This window comes from Puma concolor, chromosome B2 (assembly GCF_028749965.1).
Source record: "Puma concolor isolate L17-30 chromosome B2, mPumCon1.1.hap2, whole genome shotgun sequence".
NCBI lineage: Eukaryota > Metazoa > Chordata > Mammalia > Carnivora > Felidae > Puma > Puma concolor.
This window is the reverse complement of record NC_141671.1, coordinates 41,722,794-41,733,714: the sequence shown is the minus strand read 5'-3', so window position 1 is coordinate 41,733,714 and position 10,921 is coordinate 41,722,794. Positions and strand designations below refer to the sequence as shown.

The window sequence follows — 10,921 nt, the reverse complement described above, 5'->3', positions numbered from 1 at the left end:
CCTCAACATAGGTTAATAAGATTAGGTGCTTGCTCGGCACGCTCCCCTGCTCCCCTGCCCCCCTCCTTGTCCGGCACCTGTAATGCTAGGCCAGCAGGTTTGCAGCTTAGCCAGGAGCGGGGCCGAGTGCGGGAGGGAAGGGAGACCAAGACAACTTGAGTCTCTGACTTGCTACTAGAGGAGGACACGGCTCCCGATGACAGGGTGGCCAGCCAGCAGCACCGTGTTAGGGACAGGAATGCGGGGGCGAATGGTATGGAAGACCAGGGAGAGAGGGATGACTTCCTGGTCCTCAGTGGACAGGAGATTTGCTTGAAGGAGGGGGAAACATCAGTCTTTTAACTTCTGATGGTGTTTTGTCCTCCCAAACAGAGGATGAATATAAACAGCAAAGTTAGAGAATGTTGTGCAAAGATGGAATACAGCAGGTTAAGATAGAAGGAGAAAATTCCTAGCTATTTACCCAAGGGGAATGGAAACGTAGTTTCACACAAAAACCTGCACAATAACGTTTTCATTTTTTTCATAATCACCATAAACCGCCCAAATGTCCTTCACACCTGATAACTGCATAAACAGCTGCACAGTGGAACACTGCTCAGCAACCATAAGGAACACGGATGACTCTCCAATGCATTAGTCTTCTTAGAAAAGCCAGGCTCAAAAGGCTACATGTGATACATATTTATAGGACATTCTGGAAGAGGCAAAACAAAGGGACAGGAAGATTAGTGGTTGTCTGGGGGTCAGGACCGGGGAAGAAGGTGACCACAAAAGGGGTTTGAGGGAATGTCCTGGGCAGACAAAACTGTTCTGTTTGATAGCAGTAGTTGTATGCCTTTGTTAAAATACATAAAAATGTCCATTAAAGAGGATGAATTTTACTATTTGTAAAATACCTTAATACACTTGACTTAAAAAAAACAAGAATAAGGACAGAGCAAGGAGTGTGTCAGAGGGCTTAATGACCCTTGGAACTGCTGACATTTGGACCAGGGAAGAGAGTAAGCTGGGAGCAGCATTAAAAGCTAGAAGACAGAGGGGCGCCTGGGTGGCGCAGTCGGTTAAGCGTCCGACTTCAGCCAGGTCACGATCTTGCGGTCCGTGAGTTCGAGCCCCGCGTCGGGCTCTGGGCTGATGGCTCAGAGCCTGGAGCCTGTTTCCGATTCTGTGTCTCCCTCTCTCTCTGCCCCTCCCCCGTTCATGCTCTGTCTCTCTCTGTCCCAAAAATAAATAAACGTTGAAAAAAAAAAAAAGCTAGAAGACAGGGAGAACACATGGAAACCTTGCTTTCTTAGTTTATGCCTTCTGTTTTAAGAGGATTTTGAAAAGCACAGCAGAGTTCTTGTAGGCAATGACTCTCCTGCAAATTAAGGACATAGCTTCCTTCCTCCACGTGTCTCTCATAAGCAGAGAATGTCTGGGGAGTGTGTAAGAACAAGGACCTGAAGATTACCAGGGAAGAAAGAGCAAGAAGAGTATAAACCTAAAGACAGGTCATATTGCTGGAAGAGACTTTGAGTGCTCTGTTTCCCCAGTGATTCGAGGTTCAAAATGGTTCAGAAGTTCACGAGCTGTTGCAGCCAATGAATATGAAGCTTAATCAGCTGAAATGATGATCCAGCTTTCTCTGGTAAGGTCAAGTTGGTTTGGCTAATGGCCATAATTGACACTAATAATATAAGCCTCTTAATTTTCAAGCTAATACAGATGTTCCACTTTATTTGTAGCAAGGTGACATGGGGAACATTTCCATGGCATTTAAGTGTGCGAAACAAAACAAAGAAAATGTAGGCAGACTCAAAGTAATGTCAACACCTAAAGCATTTATTTGGATATCTTTAAACTTTTTACATATGATACATTCCAAATTTTACAAGATGTCCACAGATATTAAAGTTATGGCCAATTTATTAAACAGATATGATTTTCCCTGATATGGAAAGGATGTTATATAAACATTTCTACAATAAACATAATACATGCGGAAAAAATCATAAAAACTAAGATGATTCATTAGGTAGGGAAGACAATTAGCTCAATGATGCACACACCAGAAACTGGAAGGGTGCGTGTGTTGCTGTTTCATGTAAATTCATCAGACTCCCTGATATTCTCAAAGAATGAAATCCAGGGACACCCTCTGCTAACAACAGACTTCTATGAAGTCATTCCTGAAAGCCAGAGTATTGTTATGATTTGGTAAAAATGTTTATAATCCATTTACAGAGAGGGAACCTGGACTTACTTTAAGCTTGGTGAAGATATGGAGAAAAGCCAAAAGAAGCTGGACTTAACGCTAAAGGAACGGGGATGTGAAAAAGGCCAAAATAAACATTAAAATCATTGTGCCATCCACAGCCTCAGATCTTATGAACAGAAGGCCAGAAAACGGGGGAGAGTGCTGGGTCCTAAGTTGGATTTTCTTCCTGTTGGTCCTCCTCTCAGCTGGGTGAGCCAGTCCCAAGCAAAAAGGGTTAAGGTCATCCTTTCAGAGGATGGGTTCCTGTCACACACTACTGTGGAAGAAGCAGTGAATGTGGCTTCTGCATTCCCACTTATTTTAGCCTGAAGTCTGGAATCCTGATCTTCCTCCTGGGTTTACTGCAGTGTATGCAAAGCTGAGTGGAACAGAACTTTCAGATGCAATTCAAAACGGACTGAGTGAAAGGGTTACTTTCATTGGCTAAAAAAATCCAAGACCCTCTTATGATTCATTTGTCCCTTAGCCCCACCTCGGAGAGGCTCAGAATGTATTCCTCCACTAAATCTGCCATCACTCTCCGTGGGTATTCAAGCTCTCAGCACACATGTATCAAACGAGAGTGGCTGTGTAGTATATAAGAGTTAAAAGCTATTTTACTAAGTGGCTATCATTCTGGGAAGGCACCTCTTAGTAAGAACAATAATGTTTAAAAATAATAAAAAGCCTGGGCACACAGGCTGTCCCAGGAATGTACTAAGTGAGCCAGCAGGTAAACAGCAGTTCATCTATTCCAGGAAATGCTGGAAGGGGTAGGGAAACCTCAAAACACCGAGTTCTAATTTTTTCTCCTAGTGTTTGATTCAGGATGCATACAATCTCTCGGTTTAGTCTTAGAAATGGGGATATATTGTCTGAAAAATTAGGATACTCTAAGGTTTCAAAAAGCCCTTTAAAATGAGTTTTTCTCTCAAAGCCAAAAGTCTTGCCAAAAACAAAAAACAAAAACCAAAAAACCATGTAACAAAAAAACCCAACTTCTATAGCCCTGAAAACCACCCAGCATATGAAGCAAATGCCTCTCCCCTTCGTCCCACAGGTGCACACATGCCCCAACCCGCTCACAGCGATGGAGACAAGGGATTGCCGCTTTCAAGATCCACTGCTTTGCTCTTAGAGGTAGGGTCCCGTCAGCGGAGGGGACAGCGACCCAATCCCAGTGTTGAGAGTCACTGAAAGGGACCAAGAAGTGTGACCCCAAGAGACCAAAGAGACTTTTTCCTGCTGCTGTCGCATCAGCTTCAGGCCTGGAGTTCCTCGTGATCAGTAATGTAACATGGCTCAGACTACTGGGAATGGTCAAACACAGTCACATGCCCACAAAGGGTCGTGCCCAGCTGGGGAAGAGAGTGCTTCTCGCTGGATCCTAAAACTCAAGCAGTTACGTTTGAGGGACACAGCAAACAGTGCAAGAAAATCCGCTGATGGAAGGTGATTTTCATCAGTCCCTGGAGCCAGAAACTATGAAAACAAAACTAGGAAGGAAAGCTTAAATAAAGAATTGATTTCCAAATTCAGTAGAATTTATTTCCTATTCTCTTTCTTGAAAAGCCAACTGGGTTATAAAACTCCAAGTTTCTGTTTTTGGTAGTGAAGTAATTATAAATGCTGCCAGTCGATGCCAACCAGTGTCTGATTTGCTTCCTGTGCATGTCCAATTTCCTCCGTGATACTGTGTTGGTGCCAAAGCTTCTGAATCTTCTTAAATCGCTCTTTGCACAAGTGTAAAGGATTTCCCCGTCTAGAAGGAAGACGCACGTCACTCAGGATGCATTCTGTTTATTCATCTATTACACCCCAACCTTTCCTGATTTAGGAACAGTTATGAGTACTGGTTTAAGATCCTCTGCAAAATTCCTGTTCTGCACGAGACCGTGGCTAATAACACATTAGCTCTGAAGGCTGGCTAGGAGCAGCTGAAGGGAGTAAGTGCCGAAAAGAAGAGGAAAAACGCATGCGAGCTAAACTTAACTCAGACTGGGGGTGAGGGAAGGGAGGGTGGGCCTGGGCAGGAGAGTGTAGGGGGAGAAGCTAAAACTACCCATTCATCGTCCACTTTGCTGCTAAAATGTTAAGTAAGAAGGGAGGAGGCAGGGGAGGGAATGGGAGGAAAATTGCAAGGGTAAAAATGTTCCCTGGAGTGCTGTCTTTCAGCCAGAGTCTAAGAAGCAAAGCAGCCAAATGTGAATAATTTCTGGGTCTAATTTACCCAAAGCAAAGGTTTTGGTGAGTTCATGCTGGTGGCCTTTGCTCCTGCTTCAGAGCACACCGGTCCTGTCACTCGCTAACCAGGGCTCTTTATCGTACGAGCCCACGCTCCTTGGGGCAACAGGAGAACCAGCACCAGGTGGCATATGCGGGTAACCTTGCAGCTGAGCGCCCGGAGCAGCCCCCTACTTCTCTTGCTTTGGTTTCCAGGCGTTCATTTTCTCTGCCCCAAGGCTGGATGGTTCTGTCTAGGTTAAGACTTTCACCTCCTCTGGGCGAAAAGATGGTCTGAAAGAAGTTCTTTTATAGTGCTTGAGGGAAGTGCCATTAGCATTTTCTTATGATATAATAGAAGCAGCCAGAGGAGAAGTGATTAAGCCTCATATACTGTTGTCTTGTTTTGTATGTTCTCTTTGTTCCCAGACTCTTAAGTTAATAAGATAAGCACATCTCTCTATCTCTCTCTCTCTCTCTCTCTCTCTCTCTCTCTCTCTCTCTTAAAGTAGGCTCCAAGCCCTACTTGGGCTTGAACTCACAACCCTGAGGTCAAGTTCCATGCTCTACCGAGAGCCAGCCCCACACACATCTCTCATCAATTAAGATTTGCTCTTTTATATCACCTGAACAACAATGGGTCTCCTCATACAAAGCCACACAAGTCACAACAGGCTATCGTCACAGTGTTCTGATGCTGGGGACGCCACACGGCCATTTCAACGGTTCTCTGGGGTGATAAATGGAAAAAGTTGTACTCTCTCCTATTCTTTCCTCTTGTCTATTCTGATGGCCATCATGAAATTCTAAGGGCTGGGAAAGGTAATGGCGAGCGAGGCAGCCAGGGTGCCCTCCTTGGAAGAGTCCACCTCCACCAGAACAGAAGGTCTACAGCCCCTGGGCTGTTGGCAGGCAGACCTCACTCAGGCCTACCACATTCACCAGGTACTGAAGGCTCTGGAGGCCCAGGGCCAACCCAGCCCCCCAGCATGGGCCCTTACCTGAGTCCCTGGTCAGTCTCCCCATAGTCATCAAGGTAAGGAGGAGAATAAAAACAGCCTTTGGTTTTGCCAGCTAAAAATAGCACCTGACATTCCCGTACTCTGTAGAGAGACCATTTATACATTCTAGATCAGTAACGGATGTCTGGATTCAGTTCCTAATGGACTCGAGTCTTATAAAAATAAACAACACTAGTGCTGGAAGAGAAGAAACAGCATTTATAGCAGAGACACTTAAAGTATCAACACATCCACCCAAGTTTTAAAAGTAATTAAACGGATTGTATTGTAACCAGTAATGATTGCATTGTAAGGCAATATAGCAAGGCACATTTTGGGTTAGGAATCACTGACTCATATAATACTAGCATTTAAAAAATTAAGTGTGAGAAAGATCATTAACTTCTAAGCATAAAATAGTGACTGATATTTTAACAGCTATTATGAAGAAACTGTTCATTGAAAAAATGTACAAAAACATTCTGAATTAGGTTGACTTGAAACACAACGCAACACTGTACATGACCAAAAGAATTTTGAAATATGCCAGAGAAGAGAAAATGCTACTTTTATATTTCTCCTCAGGGCTATTTAAAAATGGATCTCCCCAACCCTTTGAGAGGTTTGCCTGACCTTTTTTGTGTATTAATAATTCGGCTCAATTCAACGTTTATTGAGAACCTGTCATGTGTAAGAAGTTGTCAGGTACCAGGGGACTAAGATACCTAAGATACGGATATAATCTATGCCCCAGGGGAGCTCAAACTCATGTCACTTCTCTCCTTCAAACCCTGAACTGGCTTCCATCTGACTCTGGTATGTCACCAGGACATAGCAGGCCCCACAATACTTCCCCTTGTGCACACTACTCCAGTGACACTAGCCTCACTGCTGTTTCCTGAACACAGCAGGCACATTTCCCAGTAATTTTGCAATTGCTATTCCTGCCTAGAGTTTTCTTCCTACTTCTTTCGGTGTTTATTCAAAAGTCACCTTCTCAGGGAACCTTCCCCGGTTCCCTACCGGTTCCCTAACTAAAATCCAACTCCTCATCTGCCATCTCATATTTCTCTCCTTGCTTTATTTTTTGTCCTCTGAGTGTATCACTTTCTAAATTCGTATCAGCCTTGTTTATTTTCTATCTCCCACACTAGAAAATGAGCTCCACAAAGGCAGAGATTTTGTCTGTCTTGCTGACTACTGCATTCTCAAAGCCCACTACACAGTAGTCACTAATAAGTATTGGCTGTATATCATCTAATATATACAACCATCGTTGACCCGAGAACAACACGGTGGTTAGGGGTGCCAACCTCCCCGTGCAGTTGAATATCTGTATATAAGCTCTGACTCCCCCAAAATTTAACTACTTATAGTTCATTGTTGACTGGAAGCTTTACCAATAACATAGACAATGATTAACACACATCTTGCATGTTTTATGTATTATATACTGTTTTCTTATAACAAAGCAAGCTAGAGAAAAGATGTTATCAGTTATGAAGAAACTCAGAAAGAAGATAAAATACATTTACAGTACTGTATTTACTGAAAAAAACTGACATGTAAGTGGACTTGCATACAGTTCCAAACCGTGTTGTTCAAGGGTCAACAGTATATATACATCAGTCAGCGATATGTATGGATCCCAAGCCATAAGGAAACAAGGGAAGTAATTCTGATTGGATTTGGGCAGAAAATCAAGGACAGTTTCACATTCGAACGAGGCACAAAGAAAGCAGAACTGAATTGTCATGGAGGTGGGAAGGATGACCATGGAAGCAGCAGCAAAGAGACAGCGTGAGCCAAATATGAGCTGTGACGAGAGGAGGCTCCCCTGTTCCTCGAATGAGTAAAACACAGGAGAACAGCAGTCTCAAAATTCTTTGCAACACAGTGGTTTCTTGTGCTGTCCCTCAACATTCATATACCACGGCAGATGCGAAGGAAAAAGCGCCCAGCGGGCCTCACCTGAGGAAGATGCCCACCCCAGAACCACAGGAGTAGGTGTGAGCGGTGCAGGCTCCCACGTCTTCCCCTTCCAGTTCCGTCTGACAGCAGTAGCTCTGGGAGCACAGCAGAGTTCCACACACAAGGCACAGAGTGGGGGCTCTGCTCTTATCACCACCTGATTTGGGGCACCTCCATGGGACAGAAAGCGCTCAAGTCATTGCTCTAACAAAGAGTGGTTAAAGAGCTGACGGTGGTAAAGCCACCCTGGAAAAATTTTGCAATATTAAGTAGAGCTAAAGAGGCCTATATTCTATGGCCCAGGCAAATTTATTTCTAAAATTGGGAACACCTCACGCAAATACCATGGATGGGAAATAATCTATCAACAATTGGAGAAGCGGTAAGTAAAATCAATAGGAGAAAAAAACATGTAAATTCTGCTATCCTGTGATGAAATACTACACAAGAGTGAGAAGTGATGAATTGTAAGTTATGTATGTCGAATGTATAAAAACTCTTATGAAGTTTGCTGAGTGACAAAAACTGTAGAGTATATACAGTAGAGTGCCATTTTAAAGCCTAGAACATGTGAAATAAATATATGCTGTTTGGGAATATAAACATTTGCAGCTAACGTGTACATGCACAGGAAGGCTCAACACCTTGGTAGGACAGATCTCTGTGAGGGGAGGAGGAAGCACCAGGGGAGAAATACACAAGGCAGCTTCAACCGTCTAGGTAACGTTCCATTTTTCATACTACGGATTATTTATACTGCTTCTATGTCAAACATTTAAAAACATTACCAAGGGCTCTTATTAAAGTGTAAATGGTTATTTAGATAACCCGTAGTGACAAATTTGTCCCCCACTGCCCCGTTTCTCGTATCTTATTCTGAAGCGTGCTGGAATGATGCTGTTACAAGTCGGGCAGGGTAAAACTCTAACCAACGTTATAATTCCCCTACCCAAACGAGGCTGAACAACAACAAAATCCCTTAAATTCTGTGTAGAGAAGTGAGTGCTTCCAATGGCAGGAAAGGCTCAACACTTGAATATCAGAACTTACGAGAAATTAGATGCTTGATTAATGAGGCTGCTGTAATCCTCTGGAAGGTCTATTAATTTGTTGGATTCTCTTGGATAGCTAAAACAAAACAAAACAAACCAACAAAACACATAAAAAACAAGTTAGAAGTCCTATTATAACAATGACAGGTAACTCTTAGTTAAAAAAAAAAAAAAATGAACACTGAATCTGGGTGACTGGGTGTTACCACGGTGGCAATGAGTGGTATGAGAAGCCATAGTCAGAAATTAAAACGGCACTCGTTTTTTTTGATGCAGTGTCTTTATTATTATTATCTTTTGTTTTTTTTTTTAGGTAAGCTCTACACCCAACATGGGGTTTGAACTCACAACCCCGAGATCAAGAATCCCATGCTCTCCCACTGAGCCAGCCAGGTGCCTCTAAAAAGGCCCTCTTAAATAACACAGGGCCCTAGGGTTTACATTTTTACTTGAAGAGCTCAGAATACATTATCGAGGTAGCAGACAGTACTTAGTACCTGCCCCATTAAAGTGAGAATGTGGGAGCTCTGAGAAGGAAGGGAAGACACTCCTCCCTGGGCTTCTAAGGAAACAGCACAGTAATGGAGAGCCCAACCATACAATTCAGGGTAAGACACAAAAGATATGCTTACTAAGGGTGATCTTGAGGCAGAAATGAGTTGGAGGAGAGAAGGCAGTAGAAAACACAGACTTTCTTTAGCGATACCCGGCCCTGTTGGTTCTGTGACAAGTTAATTCAGGTAAAAGACCCAAATCCAACTGGTATGTGAGGACCTGCTCTCAGTGCTCATCTATGCCCAGCACACACTGTGCGACATGGCCTGCCCCTTCTGTCCCTACCGCAGGGACAGACAGCCGGAGGGGAGTTACTGAGACAGATCTTATTCCAGAGTCACCTGTGGGGAATTTTGGGGAGACACACATGTCAACTTTAGAGAAACTGGATTTAGTAGGTAGGAGCTTGGGTATTTTTATTTTAAGATTTAAAAATTTTTAAGTAATCTTTACACCTAATGTGGGGCTTGGACTCATGAACCCAAGATTAAGAGTCTCATGCTCTACTGACTGAGTCAGCCAGGCACCTCTAGGCCTGAGTAAAAAGTTCTCAAAGTTATTATGATGCATACTTCAAGTAGAGAACTACTGTCCCACATGACAGTAGGGTTGAACCATATGAAACTGGCGATATTCAACCATTTTTGACTTATAACAATCAGAATTCCACATGGCTCAACCTATTAAAATTAGGGTGCTATCATCTCTAGATTTGGGACAGGCTATTTATAAAATCAAAGAAATAGAACAGCCAATCTCCTCTGGCCTTCTGATTTTTATGGATGATGTATACAATAGAACCAAGGAGAGATTAACAGATGAAATACATCTGTCATCACCCAGGATAGCATACTTTACTATGGAATCAGAATAGAGCTAATGTCAAAAAGGAATGAAGGGGGTTAAAAAAAGTGAATGAAGAAAAAAAAAAGGCATGATTTGATAATCACTGAAGCTGAGTGACAGGAATGTGGAGCCTCATATTATTCTTCATACTTTTGGATAGTTTAAAATTTTCCATAATACAAGGGAAAAACAAAGCTAACAAAAACTTGGAAAAGGAGCTACATTTTAATTTTTATCTTATTTACTTTAAAATTTAGTTTTTGGGAGAGTGCAAGTGGGGGAGGAGCAGAGAGAGGGGGAAAGAGGATCCAAAGAGGCTCTGTGCCGACAGGCTGACAGGAGCAAGCCTGATGTGGGGCTCGAACTTGCGAACCGTGAAATGATGACTCAAGCTGAAGTTGGACACTCAACCAACTGAGCCACTCAGGTGCATCAGGACCTACATTTTTAAAAAAGCTAACATTCTAAAACACAGTAACTTTGCTATTTGTTTCTTCTGCCAAGAATAATGCACTATACTTATATTCATAATTCTGATTTTTTTTTTTAATGAGAGGGAGAGAAAGCACGCATGGGAGCGGGGGAAAGGGGCAGAAGGGGAGAGAGAGACAGAGAGAGAGACAGAGAGAGAATCCTAAGCAGGCTTCATGCTCAGCACAGAGTCCAATCTCAACAACCCTGGGATCATGACTTGAGCTGAAATCAAGAGCTGGACGCTCAACCGAATGAGCCACCCAGGCGCTCCTCATAAATCTGATTCTTTTATAAACTCTCGTTAGACTAAGAAGAAAAAAGTATGAAAGCAGGATGTTCTACCTCCTGAAATCACTTTATAAAGGTCTGGGAGGTCAATTTTAAATTTTTCTTTTTTTTTTTTCAACGTTTATTTATTTTTTGGGACAGAGAGAGACAGAGCATGAACGGGGGAGGGGCAGAGAGAGGGAGACACAGAATCGGAAACAGGCTCCAGGCTCTGAGCCATCAGCCCAGAGCCTGACGCGGGGCTCGAACTCACGGACCGCGAGATCGTG

The 10,921-nt window shown here is 43.1% G+C and overlaps 1 protein-coding gene and 1 long non-coding RNA gene across 7 annotated transcripts in view; one reads left to right on the top strand and one right to left on the bottom strand.

Moving 5' to 3' along the window:
* LOC147580952 (uncharacterized) overlaps window positions 1-10,921 on the top strand; it is a 324,096-nt gene that overhangs the window by 108,506 nt on the left and 204,669 nt on the right. The window lies entirely within an intron of this gene.
* Window positions 1,807-10,921, bottom strand: part of UBR2 (ubiquitin protein ligase E3 component n-recognin 2) — a 125,058-nt gene continuing 115,943 nt past the window's right edge. For all 6 annotated transcript variants that reach the window (XM_086706869.1, XM_086706871.1, XM_086706870.1 and 3 more), the window contains 4 exons: window positions 8,488-8,565; window positions 7,438-7,608; window positions 5,467-5,568; window positions 1,807-4,004 (listed from right to left, as the gene is read on the bottom strand). In XM_086706869.1, the coding sequence (XP_086562995.1) occupies window positions 3,863-4,004; window positions 5,467-5,568; window positions 7,438-7,608; window positions 8,488-8,565 (493 nt within the window). In that variant the 3' untranslated portion in view covers window positions 1,807-3,862. The remainder of the gene's footprint in view (window positions 4,005-5,466; window positions 5,569-7,437; window positions 7,609-8,487; window positions 8,566-10,921) is intronic.